General features: G+C 46.7%; 2 protein-coding genes across 2 annotated transcripts in view; both read right to left on the bottom strand.

Annotated features, from left to right (window-relative positions):
• The window catches only part of SASH3 (SAM and SH3 domain containing 3), a 147,633-nt gene that overhangs the window by 119,925 nt on the left and 10,327 nt on the right, over positions 1 to 17,381 (bottom strand).
• Positions 12,489 to 17,276, bottom strand: LOC141153365 (microtubule-associated protein 9-like). The gene is made up of 3 exons (XM_073638074.1): positions 16,590 to 17,276; positions 14,127 to 14,519; positions 12,489 to 12,857 (listed from the first exon to the last, which is right to left on the bottom strand). The coding sequence occupies exons 1-3, from the start codon at positions 17,274 to 17,276 to the stop codon at positions 12,489 to 12,491; spliced, it is 1,449 nt and encodes a 482-aa protein (XP_073494175.1).

A 17,381-nucleotide genomic window follows, 5' to 3' on the forward strand; every position in this document is an offset into this window, starting at 1 on the left:
TAAAAAGTGAACCTACTATATTATATAGAGTCATTACACACAGAGGGATCTATTATATAGAGTCATTACACACAGAGGGATCTATTATATAGAGTCATTACACACAGAGGGATCTATTATATAGAGTCATTACACACAGAGGGATCTATTATATAGAGTCATTACACACAGAGGGATCTATTATATAGAGTCATTACACACAGAGGGACCTATTATATAGAGTCATTACACACAGAGGGATCTATTATATAGAGTCATTACACACAGAGGGATCTATTATATAGAGTCATTACACGCAGAGTGATCTATTATATAGAGTCATTACACACAGAGGGATCTATTATATAGGGTCATTACACACAGAGGTATCTATTATATAGTCATTACACACAGAGGGATCTATTATATAGAGTCATTACACACAGAGGGATCTATTATATAGAGTCATTACACACAGAGGGATCTATTATATAGAGTCATTACACACAGGGGGATCTATTATATAGAGTCATTACACACAGAGGGATCTATTATATAGTCATTACACACAGAGGGATCTATTATATAGAGTCATTACACACAGAGGGATCTATTATATAGAGTCATTACACACAGAGGGATCTATTATATAGAGTCATTACACACAGAGGGATCTATTATATAGAGTCATTACACACAGAGGGATCTATTATATAGAGTCATTACACACAGAGGGATCTATTATATAGAGTCATTACACACAGAGGGATCTATTATATAGAGTCATTACACACAGAGGGACCTATTATATAGAGTCATTACACACAGAGGGATCTATTATATAGAGTCATTACACACAGAGGGATCTATTATATAGAGTCATTACACGCAGAGTGATCTATTATATAGAGTCATTACACACAGAGGGATCTATTATATAGGGTCATTACACACAGAGGTATCTATTATATAGTCATTACACACAGAGGGATCTATTATATAGAGTCATTACACACAGAGGGATCTATTATATAGAGTCATTACACACAGAGGGATCTATTATATAGAGTCATTACACACAGGGGGATCTATTATATAGAGTCATTACACACAGAGGGATCTATTATATAGTCATTACACACAGAGGGATCTATTATATAGAGTCATTACACACAGAGGGATCTATTATATAGAGTCTTTACACACAGAGTGATCTATTATATAGAGTCATTACACACAGAGGGATCTATTATATAGAGTCATTACACACAGAGGGATCTATTATATAGAGTCATTACACACAGAGGGATCTATTATATAGAGTCATTACACACAGAGGGATCTATTATATAGAGTCATTACACACAGAGGGATCTATTATATAGAGTCATTACACACAGAGGGATCTATTATATAGAGTCATTACACACAGAGGGATCTATTATATAGAGTCATTACACACAGAGGGATCTATTATATAGAGTCATTACACACAGAGGGATCTATTATATAGAGCCAATACACACAGAGGGATCTATTATATAGAGTCATTACACACAGAGGGATCTATTATATAGAGTCATTACACACAGAGGGATCTATTATATAGAGTCATTACACACAGAGGGATCTATTATATAGAGTCATTACACACAGAGGGATCTATTTCACATGTTTATTTCTGTTAATGTTGATGATTATGGCTTACAGCCAATGAAAACACAAAAGGCATTATCTCAGTAATTTAGAATAATTAACAAAAAACACCTGCAAAGGCTTCCTAAGCATTTATAAAGGTCTCTTAGTCTGTTTCAGTAGGCTCCACAATCATGGGGAAGACTGCTGACTTGACAGATGTCCAGAAGGCAGTCATTGACACACTCCACAAGGTCCCAGAGTCTGGAGGAAGAGTGGAGAGGCCACAATCCAAGTTGCTGGAGGTCTAGTGTGAAGTCTCCACCATCAGTGATGGTTTGGGGGCCATGTCATCTGCTGGTGTAGGTCCACTGGGTTCTATCAAGACCAAAGTCAGCGCAGTCGTCTACCAGGACATTTTACAGCACTTCATGCTTCCCTCTGCCGACAAGCTTTCTGGAGATGGAAATGTCATTCCCCAGCAGGACTTGGCCCCTGTTCACACGGCCAAAAGTACCAATACCTGGTTTACACACAACAGTATCACTGTGCTTGATTGGCCAGCAAACTCGCCTGACCTTAACCCCATAAAGAATCTATTATAGAGAATCTATGGGGTATTGTCAAGAGGAAGATGAGACCCCAGAGCCAACAATGCAGACGATCTGAAGGCTGCTATCAAAGCCACCTGGGCTTCCATAACCCCTCAGCAGCCACAGGCTGATCCCTCCATGCCACAGGCTGATCCCTCCATGCCACAGGCTGATCCCTCCATGCCACAGGCTGATCCCTCCATGCCACATTGCCGCATTGATACAGTAATTGATGCACAAGGAGCCCGACCAAGTATTGAGGCATTTACTGAACAGACATTTCAGATTTTAAAATAATTTTTCAAGCTGTTATAAAGTATTCTAATTTACTGAGATAATGACTTTTGTGTTTTCATTGGCTGTAAGTCATAATCATCAACATTAACAGAAATAAACACTTGAAATGATCACTCTGTGTGTAATGACTATATAATAGATCCCTCTGTGTGTAATGACTCTATATAATAGATCCCTCTGTGTGTAATGACTCTATATAATAGATCCCTCTGTGTGTAATGACTCTATATAATAGATCCCTCTGTGTGTAATGACTCTATATAATAGATCCCTCTGTGTGTAATGACTCTATATAATAGATTCCTCTGTGTGTAATGACTGTATATAATAGATTCCTCTGTGTGTAACTGAGTCGGTCGACAGGGGTAGGAGTACTCGGATACCGGGATGGATGGGTTACTTCTGTGGGGATCACGGTTGGTCGGTTCCCGGTTCCGTGCCCTGGACCGTCAGTAAAGGGATGGGGGTGAGGATGATGGGAGTATTGTGTCCTGACGCCTCCTGTGGTGACTGGTAAAATCGGTTACCAGCGCTGTGTATGGCCGCTGAGGTGATCGGCATACGGCTTGTATGAACGCTCTAGGCAGTAATGTCACAGTAGGCACACACACACATTAAGTCTTTGTTTCAGTACCTTTCTTTTACTGATGCCCGGTAACAGGTACAGTTCAGGAGGGTAACCAGGTTTTCGGTGCAGGTAGAGATATTTACCCTGGAGATTTGTGAGGCCTCCTCTAACAATTTGTGCGTTGTTTGGGGTCAGTCCTGCCTTAAGCTGAACCTGCCACCTTTTACTTTCTTTGGGGTCCTTCTCCACAACTGACAATGAGGACCTTTCCTTGGGGCTACCAATTCTCTTTCTGGGCCCCTGGTCCTATACTTGGTCAAGTTTGGCAACTCTTTCCCCTTCTTCTTCAGGGGTAGTAGATCCTCCTGATCTGTCCGGGTTTTCTATGCAATTCCTGAATTAATAGCAATCTCGGACTCCGGTGTCCGGGTGAGCTAAAGGGATAATAGTTTTATCTCTTTCTTTCTCCTTCTAGCCTCCGTCCCTCTCTCTAGGGCGCTTTCACCACACAGACCGGTTTCCTAGTTCAGGGCTTAACTGGTCCCCGGCCAACAGCTCTCTGTGTCTCCTCCTTCACCCCTCTCAAGAATAACTGCCACTTTGCTGTCTCCCTGGAAACTGACTCCTCCCCTCAGACCTTGGGTGGAAGGTGTTGTGTGTGCCCAAGTGTACATGACGCGACCCCTGGGCCGTGGGGTACTCGGCAGTCGGGCCCCTGGTTGCTTGGGGGATATCACGGTGGCTGGTCCGTGACCCAGGGCGGTCAGAAGAAAAGGGGAAACTATTTATAGGGGATTATAAGTGTTTGTGACGCCACCTGTGGATTGCGGCTAAGGGGTGCCGCCGCTGCGGAGCCGTCTTCTGGAGCTGGTGATACGGCAGCAGGGATGGTGTGGCTCTCCACAGGTAGAGCTAGCTCCAGGGCAGCGTGGGGTGTAATGGATGGTGGTGCAGGGGAGAGATGGCAGGACGGTCCCGGAGGAAAGACGGACACTCATGTGGCGCCCCTGAGGGTTCGACCGCCACAGGGATGCTGCACTTCTCTAATGGAGTGTAGTGCTCCTCCTCTGAGGTAAGAACAGTGCGATGGTCAGGACCCTTCCTTCACATCCAACACCACACTTCTCCCACCAGAGGGGGCTAATAGGCACTAGGTGCTGCCCCTACTGGAAGTTGGGAGACTGGGGAACCAAGAGATAGGGGGAACCAACTAGTGGGTGAGGGTGGAGGACTCACATTTTAGTGACACTTTAAATTTCATATTTAATACACAGCCATCTTGGCTCTTGGTTCTCTGATTGTGATCTCCCTCCCTGAGCGTGGATCCTGTGTGGACCTGCAGCGGATGGAGACACGGCCCTCGTACCCTGGCCTAGGGTCGAGGGGCAGGTTCGAGTTAACATATGTCTCAACCCGGTCAAGGACCATGACCAAGAAGGCCCGGAGCTTAGGAGTGTAGCTCCGCCGCAAAAGGATCCCGGGAGGATGCAGACGGAGCGGTACACGCCACCTGTCCTCGCTAATCTGATCTAGTCAGAGGGATTCCGGCTGCAAAAGGGGTACCGGCCCCCGACACCTGACTTTGCTACTCCAAATCCTAGTCAGGGAAGCCCGGCAGGCCCTGAGGATCCCACCGGGTAACGGACGGAGCGGAGCTGCCACCCCTACCCTTTTTCTGAGTGAAGTTCAGAGGGACACCCGGCCTATCCACACACACACAGACAGGAGAGGACTCAGTCTGAAGTCTAGGAACACTCTCGTGCGGGGTCCTGATTAAACACTTGAATTACTCGGAGGTTGTCGGACCCCCGTCCCTGGTGACCGCAGAACTCTGTAGAGGAGCAGGGAGAAGCCTTGCAGCTGTACTCTCCAACGTGAGTAAAAACACTGGAAGTCAACCCCTATGGCCTCCGGACTCTTTATTTCTGCACTGCACCGGACCACGCAGCACCAGACCTCCTACACTACAACTCCCTCCATCCTCATCTCTGCCCTGAGGCCCTGCTACGCCTGTGGGGAGTAGTACCATCTTCTGCTGCCACTACATCCTGCCTCAGAGGACTGAACGCAGCGCTGGTGGCCATCACCAGACACCACAGGTGGCGTAGTCGAGATACCACTCAACCCTGAAAGCCCATTACATCTTTTTAATGTGACCACCCTGGGCACGGAACGGGTCTAGGCCACGACTGCATCCCCTTAACACCAGCAAGAGGCCCGGCTCCGAGTAACCCCACTTCCCAGGGTGAGGGCTGCGAGCATCACACTCACACGGGGGTAAGCTTCAGTACCTTTACTGGTGATGCTGCAGGCACGGTCCAGGGTACTCCAGGCGAAGGGCGCACTTTTGGACTCTCCCCAGTGAGCGGGTATAGGGCCTCCTGATCCGTGGCTTTACTCCTTGAGCTTCTGGCCTGCCTGGAGCTAGGCCTAGCTTGGTTACTGTCTCTCCTTGCACATGCTGACCTGGTGATAGGGCCTTCTCTTTGGATATCACTCTCCCAGGATGCTGGGGCCTCCGTGACTCCTAGCCCTGGTACTGTAATCAGCATTTGGTGAACCTGGGACCTGTAGTTCTCCAGGGGTTCCGGTGGTTCCTACTGGGTATGAAGAGTCCCAGTAGGCACGGACCCGGTGTCCGGTGTATATCTTGGGGTGAGCCTGGTATGCTCCTCTGCCCCCTTGCTACTTCTTCCTTCTCCTCGCGCCTTCAGCCCACTCAAGGCCCTCACTAGACTTTCACACGTGCTGTAGGCCTTGGCTCGCCTAAGCACAGCAGCCAGCGTGCTGCTCTCTGAGCTCAGCTCGCTCTCTGCTCAACTCTGAGCTGTGTTCCTCTCTGAACACTAAACTGAAACTAACACTAGACTGAGCTGCCTGGCTCCACCCTCCCTTTATATATCCCTAACGGGCTCCCTCTGGTGCTCTGAGGTGGTAGGGTGGAGGTGTGTGAATGTGTGAGGGCCTCTTGTGGAGAAGTCCATCCATGCACCCTTCTGGGATCTGTGGCACCAGTGCGTAGCAGGGCGCCACATACATCTCTCCCTGCACCTATGGATCCTGTGGTAATCCCCCGCAAGGGTGCCACATTCCCCCCTAGTTTTGTTTAACAAAGATAACATAACATTAACATTTATATTTGTAATTTGAACAGAGTGTCAAAAATAAAACTTAAAATAACCAGGGAAAATGGGAAAAACGGATAACCAGTCTATACAACGCTAGTCGATCTGCTGCAAGCTGTTAAAGGGAAAATGATTTTGCTACCACCAGTCCTGTGGCTTCAGTCCATTCTTAAAAATTTTCAAAAAGTTTCAGACGTCCAAACAGGTAAAGTCTCTTTAGGCTTAAAGATTCAAATAGACTTAATAATTCATAATACACAACAAAACATTTACTACGTGTGCCTCGGCGCAACGGTCCTACGTACTGCAGGGGCCTCTCCCGGTCATAAGCACTGTAGGCCCTTTGGCCCTGGGGTCACCTATTGGCCAAGATTTTGCTCTCCCTAGACAGCTTCTTACGCCAACTCTACTGACCCTTTTTTTATGTTGTGTACCTGGTGTAACCTGTTTTGGTCTACTCGTCACCCTTCTATATACTGACTTTAACTACATATTTACATTTTTGAACCTATTTACATTTCCCTTTTGTTATGGTTTACTCCCTGTATCTGAGTGGTGGGTGTCCAAAATTAATACGTGATGACCTCCGTAAAACTGGTATCCCACTAGTGCGTAAGCCTGGTGTGGAGCGAACACTACTTACTGACTCATGTGTTGGTCTACGTAGCATAGGTATGCCGGAGTGTCTTCCCACTCCCCTAGTGGGAATGGCCCGTACACCGGTTTCAGGATTCCCTAGCTCGACTGCAGCAGGTGGTTCTTCTTCTCTTGATCCTTCTACTGGTTGTGGGAATGTCAACATGGGAATTAAATATGCTCCTTCTATTTGGGGCCAATCTGCGGGTAACTCTCCTAAGATAGTCTTAATTGTCCTTGGCGTCTCTTTTTCTGGTATGGGACAAGGGATATATTCTTTTTGTTGTAAGGGTTGAGGACACTTCTTTAAGTGGTCTTGGGACACTGTTGCTGTTGTTTTTCCGTTATCCTTGCTGATTAGACAGGTTTTCTGGTTGTCAAAATTGGATGGTAATACAGTGTACGGTTCTTCTTCCCATTGATTATCTAGCTTATGAAGTCTCTTTTTCCTTTTCAAAACCAATTCTCCGGGGGTTAACGGGATTCCTTGTGCGTTTTTATTGAAATTGGTTTCTTGTCTTTCTCTGGATTTTGCTAGAGTTTTCTCAACACACTCCTGTATTTTCTTGTATTGTTCTGTTCTTCTAGTATCCCAATCTGCACTTGAGGGGTCTTCTTCAGGAACTACAATGCCCATTTCAAAGTCCACTGGCAATTTTCCTGGCCTCGCTCTCATCAAGTATGCCGGGGTACAATTAGTTGAGATTACTGGGATGTTGTTATAGATGTCAATCAGATCTGGTAATTTCTCTGGCCATCTGTTTCTGTCTTCCAAGGGTAGAGTCTTCAGCAATTCTATTACCACGTGATTAATTTTTTCGCACATTCCGTTAGCTTGGGGATGGTAAGGCGTGGTACGAATTTTCTTGCATCCATACAAGCTACAGAACTCTTGAAATATTTCCGCTTCAAAGGCAGGACCCTGATCTGTCAATACCTGTTCTGGATATCCATGTGGCCTGCAGAAATAAGCTTGAAAGGTTCTTGCTGCTGTCTGAGCTGTCAAGTCCTTCACAGGAGCTACCACTAGGAATCTGGAATAGTGGTCCACCATGGTAAGGGCATAAGTATAGCCTGATCTACTGGGTGTGAGTTTGACATGATCCAAGGCTACTAGTTCCAGGGGCTGTTTGGTTATGATAGGCTGGAGTGGTGCTTTCTGGTTGTTACGATCTCCTCTTCTTAATGAGCATGGGCAACAATTTTTACACCATTTTTCTATGGAAGACCTCATGCAAATCCAATAAAACCTCTCACGTAACAGTATTTCCAGTTTTCTCCATCCAAAGTGTCCTGCTCCATTATGGTACGCTTCCAATACCATTTGGACGTCTCTCTTTGGAACCACAACTTGCCATACCATTTCATGCGTCCTTGGATTGATATACCGTCTGCACAATTGTTTTTTTTAGATAAATAACCTGCTTCTTTCTTTCCACAGGTATTGGGCCTCTGGGGGAGCATTCTTCTCAATTTTGGAATCTGGTTGGGTTACCAGCCTCTTCACTAGGCTCACTGTCGGATCGCTGTCTTGGGTTTCTTTCCATCCATAATGAGGCAGCGGGTTTAGTGCAACATCCTGACGGTTCTGGTAGATATGGGTTTCTGTCATTTTCCATTTTCTACTTTTTCCTCCAAGTCATCTATTTCCTCCAAGTCATCTGCTTCTTCTTCAAGCCCTTGCAAATGTACTTGAGGGTTTCTGGAGAGGGCATCAGCATTTGCATTTCCACGGCCTGTTCGGTACTTGATGGTAAAGTCGTAGTTTGATAGCCGGGCCATCCAGCGCTGCTCCAATGCACCAAGCTTTGCAGTATCCAAGTGTGTTAGCGGATTATTGTTCGCAAAGATGGTAAATTTTGAAGCTGCTAAGTAATGCTTGAACCTCTCCGTGACTGCCCAGACCAAGGCCAGGAACTCCAACTTAAAAGAGCTGTAATTTTCTGGGTCCCTCTCAGTAGGTCGAAGTCTTCTACTGGCATAGGTCATTACTCTTTCCTTGCCTTCTTGTATTTGGGACAGTACTGCTCCCAGGCCTACATTACTTGCATCCGTGTAGAGGACAAATGGTAGGTTATAATCTGGGTACGCCAAGATTTCCTCACCGGTCAGGGCCTGTTTCATTTGTTGGAAGGAGTCTTCTTGTTTCTTTCCCCATTCCACCGGCGGCTCTGAAGACCTTCTCTTCTTAGCTTGGCCTACTAGAAGATCTTGTAGGGGCGCTGCCATCTTCATGTAGCCCTTAATAAATCTTCTGTAATACCCAACCAAACCTAAGAACTGACGTACCTCTCTGACGGTGGTCGGCCTCTGCCAGTCCTGGATAGCTGTCACTTTTTCCGGATCTGATGCTACGCCATCTGCGCTGACCACATGCCCTAGGTATTGGACTTTTGGCTTCAGCAGGTAACATTTAGATGGTTTGAGTTTTATTCCATACTTTGTTAGAGCTGTAAATACCTCCACCAGGTGTTCCAGATGTTCTTCATAGGTTTTGGAATACACTATGACGTCATCCAGGTATAAAAGTACAGTCTCAAAATTCCGGTGTCCCAGGCAGCACTCCATGAGTCTCTGAAACGTCCCCGGTGCATTGCATAACCCAAATGGCATGCTATTGAATTCGCATAGGCCCATTGGTGTTGTGAATGCTGTTTTCTCCCGGTCTTCTTCTGCAATGGAGACCTGCCAATACCCACTCGTGAGATCTAATGTAGAGAAATACTTAGCAGTCTTTAATGAAGCAAGAGACTCCTCTATCCAGGGTAACGGGTAAGCATCTTTGTGAGTGATCTTATTGACCTCCCTGTAATCCACACACATCCTCATAGTGCCATCCTTCTTTCTGACTAAGACTAAGGGGACTGCCCAGGGACTACAGCTATCTCTTATAACCCCGGCCTCCTTCATGTCCTGCAGCATCTCTTTAGCACACTGGTAGTGGTTCGGTGGGATGGGTCTATGTCTCACTTTAATTGGGGGATGATCTCCTGTGGGTATGTGATGGCGTACCCCTTTTATCCTCCCAAAATCTAATGGATGCTTTCTGAATACTTGGCTAAACTCTTGTACTACCCGGTAAACTCCTTGCTTCTGGTGGTCGGGAGTGGCATCCGTCCCTATGTGCAACTGCTGACACCACTCCTCCACCTGTCCCTTGGGGTTGTTGTCCTCCGCCTGACTTGACGGGGGCAAGGGCTCTAGTGTCTGTATGTTGTTATTACTGACAGTGTACAGCTTTGCTACAGTAGCATACCGGGGTAGTTTCACTTCTTCCTCACCACAATTCAACACACGGATTGGTACTCTTCCCCTGCGTACATCCACCACCCCTCTAGCTGTCAGCAGTGTAGGTCTATGCTCTTAATATACCGGTTCTACAATTGCCTGGTATTCCTTTCTTCTGATACCCATAGCTGCTCGACACCATATCATCATTTCACTGTTTGGTGGTAATACAATGGGAAACGGGTCTGTTACCCGCGCACTGACAATCTCTCCCCCAGACAGATTTACCTGTTGCTTGTGAATTAAGGCACGGATTTCTCTTTGGAGGACTCTCCTCCGTCCAATGCCAGCAGTCTCTGTAATCTGTTGGAGGAAAAACATCACTTCTTCAAGGCAGTTTTCAATCACATTAGTACCAAGCACCATGCAAGGACATTTGTTATTGGGGTCATCTTCTACCACACATAACCCTTGGTCCCTGAACTCCACCCTCCCCAGCTTTATTGTCACCTCTCTAAACCCCACCTGATTCCAGTGGTCGACCATTAGCTGCTAAAATGACAAGACTAGAGTCTGGGGGGCTAAGATCAGCATCAGACCAAAATTGCTTGTAAAGGATATGTGGGATGGTGGTGACTTGTGACCCAGTGTTCAATAGGGCCGATGTGGGGATTCCTTCTAGCGTAATGTTGAGGTACGGGCGGCCTCCCACATACCGACTACGCCAGTCATATGGGCCCTGCCGTTTTATTCCTGGGGGGTGGCCCTGGGACCCAGGAATCTCGGGTTTAAACGACATCTTCTTGCAAAGTGGCCCGGTTTGTTGCAACGAAGGCAAACGGGTTGTCCTGAAGAATCCGTGTGGTCGGTGGCTCTGCGTCGGAATGGTGCGTTGGTCCCCTGAACGGGCGACTTGTTGATCCCCTCCACGGGCGACATGGCTGTACGTCGGAATGGTGCATTGGTCCCCTGCACGGGCGACATGAGCTTTCTTCTCATCCACGGAACATCCTCAGGGGATTCAGCTAACTGGATTTTCTATGGTGGTTGTGCCTGCGGTCTGGCTTGCAAGAGTTTTAACACGTAGTCCATGTTTTTGGTTAGTTGTAACACCTGATTATGTAGGTCATCAGCAGATTCGGGTGCGACAGCTTGTCCTACCGCTTTTACAGAGTCTTTAGGGGTAGGCTCTAAGTTCATGTAAGAGGTATTAACCTGCCAGGATGGGATTGCAGGTTTTGCAGGTAATGGGTCTCGTAGTACTGTTATAGCACGGTCCTTTAAGGTATTAAAATCCACATCTGGATGATCTAGGACCCACATGTGCACCTGCTGACGGTGAAAGTTTGATCTCAATCCATTCATAAACGGTTCTGCAAGCAATTTATCTTCGTCTTGCACACTTGCTGGATCTACCTGTTTTATGGACCGGAGTGCCGCTTGTAAACGTAGGGCAAAGTCTCTGATGGTATCTTGCGGTCTCTGCTTGCATTGGTAGAATAGCATCCTTAGTTCAGACTGTGTGCGTTTTTCAAAAGCAGCTTTGAGCTTATCAAACACATTTTCTATAGAGTCTCCATCAGCATCGCTCCAAGTCTCAGCTTCTAGCTCCGCTGCACCTATTAATTGTCCCTGCACCACGGAGGCTCGCTGCTTTCCTGTCATCGCACACATGTCCAGCACCGCACACATTTTACGTTTGAAAGCTGCTAAGGTACCAGGTTTACCTTCATACGTCGGTAACCATTTGGCCCCCGGTACATACGGCAAGGCAATTGGCATTATCGGGGCCATCGCCCAAGATGCTGCGGCTCCTTCACCAGCTGAGGAACCGGCTGCTGCTGCGTCTTGGGCATCCCCTCCCTCAAGGTCTCGGATATTGTTTGCTTCACTCATGATGGTGCCCCCCTAGTTAACCGTTGCCAGCCGCTACGATCAACTCCTTCAGTCACCGGTGACTCTAAAAAAAAAAACAGAGGGGCTATCCTCGCGCTCCTTTAGCCGCGCCCCCGCGACTCTCTCCGCTCTGTGACGCAGTTTAATTTCTCTATGATGCAGTAATGACGGCCCTTTTTACAGTACACAAACTTTCAATAAAGTCCAATTTAAGCACACAGTACCCGGTTCTACCGGGCCCGGGATCCTGTTCGTGACGCCAAACTGAGTCGGTCGACAGGGGTAGGGGTACTCGGATACCGGGATGGATGGATTACTTCTGTGGGGATCACGGTTGGTCGGTTCCCGGTTCCGTGCCCTGGACCGTCAGTAAAGGGATGGGGGTCAGGATGATGGGAGTATTGTGTCCTGACGCCTCCTGTGGTAACTGGTAAAATCGGTTACCAGCGCTGTGTATGGTTGCTGAGGTGATCGGCGTACGGCTTGTACGAACGCTCTAGGCAGTAATAGCAAAGTAGGCACACACACACATTAAGTCTTTGTTTCAGTACCTATCTTTTCTTTTAATACGCGTCCCTTCCGATCATTCCATCTTTCAAATGCAGACGTTTTCCTGTTTCTTCTCCATGACAGTTCATGAAGAAATATTTTCTTCTTTCCCAGCCAGTACTGACATACAGTAGCACGCAGTTTATCAGCCGCTTCTACTTCCCCGCTTTCTTTATTAACAGATGCGTCCAGTATTGTTAATGTTCCCAAATATCGGGACATAGCAGAGACTCGAGTGCTGAGTTTTGAAGACTTCTTGGTTTGCGAGGCAGAAAAAGATCTGTTTGAGTGAGTTCTACCTAGTTCCAATGTTGTTTTTAAGTTCTTTTGATTATCAAGCTGTCCATGTGACTCGCCCCCTGGGCCGTGGGGTACCTGGAACCGGGCTTCTGTACGATGCTGGGGGTAGTAGTGGCAACCCGATCCCGTGACTCAGAGTGGTCAGACCAAATTGTGGCAGTCTATTTATCAGTGTTTTGAATGTCCGACTACGCCACCCGTGGATTGCGGTCTGAGATAACCGCCGCTGCAAGGCATACCGCTGAGGCTGGTGTTGGGCTGCAGCACAGGGGTAGGATAACTCCCCACGGGAAGAGTGTAGCCTCAGGGCAGTGTAAGTGGATGCTGGGGGTGATGGTGCAGGCGCAGCAGAAATCACACAGAGTCCTATGATGCAGTCCAGGGTCTTTTACTCACAGTTGTTATCCAAGTCACTTCTGTCAGCAAGGACTGCCCGAGCCGCGCTGCGTCCACCAGGTGAGGAGCTCGGTCAACCCCCAGGCAATTCAGGAGTATGGCACAGGACCCCCTTCTGTCCTTTCTCTGGCCTCTCGTGCCCCACCAGTGTCCTGACTTCTGTCCAGCTACCGCGGACCGTGTCGGGTAAGCGTTGGCCTTCACTTCCCGCTATCCTATATGGTGCCTTCCTAGCAGGTTTAGCGGGGGGTCGCACCAATAAATGGTCACAACCTCCGGTTCTTGGCTGAGGGTAGGTTCACCTCCACCAAATTAGGGATCCGGTACCTTTCCACAGCCTGACCCTTCCACCCGGTATAATAGGGTATGCAACGGTTGCTGACCGTTCTGCACTCTTAGGGTCCCTTCTGCCTTCTTGTTTCTGGAGCCCTTCCACTCCTCTGTATCTTCTCCTTCCTTCCTTCTCCTTCTTCTCTTCTCCTCTCTGGCCCTGACCTTCTCTCTAGGCCTGCCTCGTGGAGCTGAGCTCAGGCTGAGCCACGGCTCCCTGTCAGCTCTGACTAAACTACTTCTCTCCTCTGAACTGCCCTACTAAGATGGCCCCCACCTTTTATCTGCTTCTCTGTGTCTGAGCTCAGGTGACCTGCACCCAATGAGCTCCTTCCTGTGCTCCAGAAACCGTCCCCTTCTGCTCCTACATCACTGGGTTCTCTCCCCCCTCCCCACTCCAGCCAGGGACATGGTCATTTGTGCCCGCAGCTGGGAGCACCGTCGAGCTGTCCCCCAGAAATGGGGTGAGTGTGTGTGTGTGGATGCAGCTAACTGATCCCTGGTCCACACTCCATCCTTACCCGGGAGTGGAATATCACACCTCTTGTTGAGGTGCAATACCCCAGTAGCAACTGAACCCTCGGGGCGCTACACATGCGTCTGTTTGATCTTCTCATGGTCATCCCTTTTCTCATGACTCCTCACTATGGAATCATCCTTGGTCTCTTGCTGCAGAGTCTTTTCTTTTACATCTGAGATTATCATGTCAAAAGCAGATGGAGATTTCCTTGCATTTCCACCTGACTCTTTGTTTTCACTAAAATCTTCTTTTCCGACCTGCAGATCTTTTATTATCTCTTCGGATTCTTCCTTAGATCTTGCTTTGTTATTTTTCTCAGCTGCTGTTGAGAGAAGTTTCAGTCTTGATGCTGGCGTTGGTGGACCGGACAGCCGATGAATAGAAAGAGAATAGGAGGGATCCAATGGCTGGATGTCCTTAAGGACAAAAATGTCCAGGAAGGATGGGAAATTTTTAAAAATGAGATTCTCAAAGCACAATCGTTAACAATCCCGAAAAGTAGGAAGAATGGGAAGCATTTAAGGAAACCAGGATGGATGAACACAGAACTTAAACACATGCTAAAAAGAAAGAAAGAAATGTTTATTAAATGGAAAGAGGGAGGCATATCTAAAGAAGATTATAATGCAGTCTGCAGATCCTGCAGGGCACGTATCAGGTTAGCTAAAGCTGACAATGAATTAAGGCTTGCAAGAGATGTCAAAAGCAATAAAAAGGATTTTGGGGGTATGTCAAAAGTAAAAGAAAAGTCAAAGATGCTATAGGATTTTTACAGGATGAAAATGGAGAAATGGTAAGAGAGGATGTTGAGAAGGCCGAACTTTTTAATTCCTATTTTGCATCTGTTTTCTCTCAGAAAGAAAATGTAACATCAACTGATCTTCACTGTCCTTTTAAAGGAATAGAGGAATCCAAGTTATCTGTAAACAGAAAGATTGTGAGGGAATATTTAGCTAACATAAATGAGTTCAAGTCTCCAGGTCCAGATGAATTACACCCCAGAGTACTGAAGGAGATCCTAGAAGAAATTTTAGAACCACTCTCCATAATCTTTAAAAATTCTTGGAGAACAGGAGAAGTCCCAGAAGACTGGAGAAGAGGAAATGTTGTTCCTATCTTCAAAAAGGGGAAGAAGGTGGACCCAGGGAACTATAGGCCGGTGAGTCTGACTTCTATACCAGGAAAGATCTTTGAACAAATTATTAAACAACATGTATGTAAGTACATGGATAAGAATGAAGTGATTAACCAGAGTCAGCATGGGTTTGTAACTAACAAGTCATGTCAGACTAACTTAATTTCCTTCTATGACAGAATCACTGACTGGGTGGATCAGGGAAATGCTGTAGATATAGTATATCTTGACTTCAGCAAAGCATTTGACAAAGTATCTCACACCATCCTTATTGAAAAAATGACCAAGTATGCAATGGACCAGGCAACTGTTAGGTGGATTCATAACTGGCTTAGTGATCGGACTCAAAGGGTGGTTGTAAATGGCTTCACATCCAGCTGGATGAATGTCTCAAGTGGGGTACCACAGGGCTCCGTCCTGGGACCTGTATTGTTCAACATCTTTATCAATGATTTAGATGAAGGAATTGAGGGTAAACTGATTAAATTTGCTGATGACACAAAGCTAGGAGGGATAGCTAATACTAGAGAAGAGAGAGAGAGGATTCAAAAAGACCTAAATAAACTGGAGCAGTGGGCAGCAACCAACAGAATGGTTTTTAACAGGGAAAAATGCAAAGTACTACATCTGGGCAATAAAAATGAAAAAAGCATATACAGAATGGGAGGAATAGAGCTAAGCAACAGTACATGTGAAAAAGACTTAGGTACACTAATAGATCATAGACTGAACATGAGTCAACAGTGTGATGCAGCAGCAAAAAAGGCAAATACAATTCTGGGATGTATTAACAGAAGCATACAGTCTAGATCACGTGAAGTCATTATCGGTCTTTACTCCTCTTTGGTCAGACCTCATCTGGAATACTGTGTACAGTTTTGGGCACCACATTTTAAAAAATACATAGACAAACTGGAGCAAGTTCAGAGAAGAGCGACCAGAATGGTGACTGGTCTGCAAACCATGTCCTATGAGGAACGGTTGCAGGATTTGGGAATGTTTAGCTTGCAAAAAAGAAGACTGAGAGGAGACTTAATAGCTGTCTACAAATATGTCAAGGGCTGTCACATTGTAGAAGGATCATCTTTATTCTCATTTGCACAAGGAAAGACTAGAAGCAATGGGATGAAACTAAATGGGAGGAGACACAGATTAGATATTAGAAAAAACTTTTTGACAGTTAGGGTGATTAATGAGTGGAACAGGCTGCCACGAGAGGTGGTGAGTTCCCCTTCAATGGACGTCTTCAAACAGAGGCTGGACAGACATCTGTCTGAGATGATCTAGTGAATCCTGCTTTGAGCAGGGGGTTGGACCAGATGACCCAGGAGGTCCCTTCCAACTCTACCATTCTATGATTCTATGATTCTATGATTCTATGTCCCCCTGGGCTATATCTCACCGAGAAAGACGGTGTCTTAGAAGCAGAAATGTTATCATTAAGTCTCATTAGAGAAGGAGGAGAAGAGAGTGACGCCGGCTTGTCTTTGGCCTGTTCCCCCTCCGCTGTATCTTCCAGGTGACCGCTTCTCTGTGACAAGTTCCTCTGCAGCGGAGCAGGTGGAAAGCCCTCATCTGATAAGGAGATGCCAAGACCTTGCAGTGAAGACGAGCTCTTACTCCTGAATTCTCTTGGCTTTGGAATGGGTTTTCTGCCTTCGTCATCTGCTCCCTGCTGAGTTTTTACTTTTTCTAGGGGTCCTAGCTTTGACCCCCCATCTTCTTCATCTCCTTGAGTGATAGTTTCGGTGCTCTTGCTTCTGGAGGAATACTCGCTGAAGCTTCTCTCTGTTTCTTTGCTTTTCTTAAGGAAGGTTGTTTTTCCGTATGAATCCTCCTCGCTGTCAGAGAAGTGGAAATCCTGATGGCCTTTTTTCAGTTTTAACTCAATTGCTGTGGTTTTTCCAAGGGACTCCTCTAAGCTATCATCACTTTCAAACTCTTCAGAGTAGTCGGAGTATTCTGCGTCTTCCACTGCTTGTTCTCGTGACACTCGAGCACTAACAGCCTTCTTCAGCTCATCCTGGAAGGAAGTTCTTTTGGTTGTCTTAGGGCTCTTTGTGTAATCCAATGGGGTTTCCCCGCACATGTTCGAATCCTGTTCGTGACGCCAAACTGAGTCGGTCGACAGGGGTAGGGGTACTCGGATACCGGGATGGATGGGTTACTTCTGTGGGGATCACGGTTGGTCGGT

The sequence above is a fragment of the Phyllobates terribilis genome, unplaced genomic scaffold (genome assembly GCF_046119375.1).
Source record: "Phyllobates terribilis strain yellow unplaced genomic scaffold, ASM4611937v1 Scaffold_7__3_contigs__length_470593459, whole genome shotgun sequence".
Taxonomy (NCBI): domain Eukaryota; kingdom Metazoa; phylum Chordata; class Amphibia; order Anura; family Dendrobatidae; genus Phyllobates; species Phyllobates terribilis.

What these genes read in the sequence shown, in the direction of transcription:
- LOC141153365 (XM_073638074.1), bottom strand. Translation starts at nt 17,276, where the DNA reads ATGTGCGGGGAAACCCCATTGGATTACACAAAGAGCCCTAAGACAACC. An exon ending in CTAAGACACCGTCTTTCTCG is followed by an intron (nt 14,520 to 16,589) that starts GTGAGATATAGC and finishes TTGTGCTTTGAG; the next exon opens with AATCTCATTTTTAAAAATTT. An exon ending in AGAAGATCAAACAGACGCAT is followed by an intron (nt 12,858 to 14,126) that starts GTGTAGCGCCCC and finishes CCAGGGGGCGAG; the next exon opens with TCACATGGACAGCTTGATAA.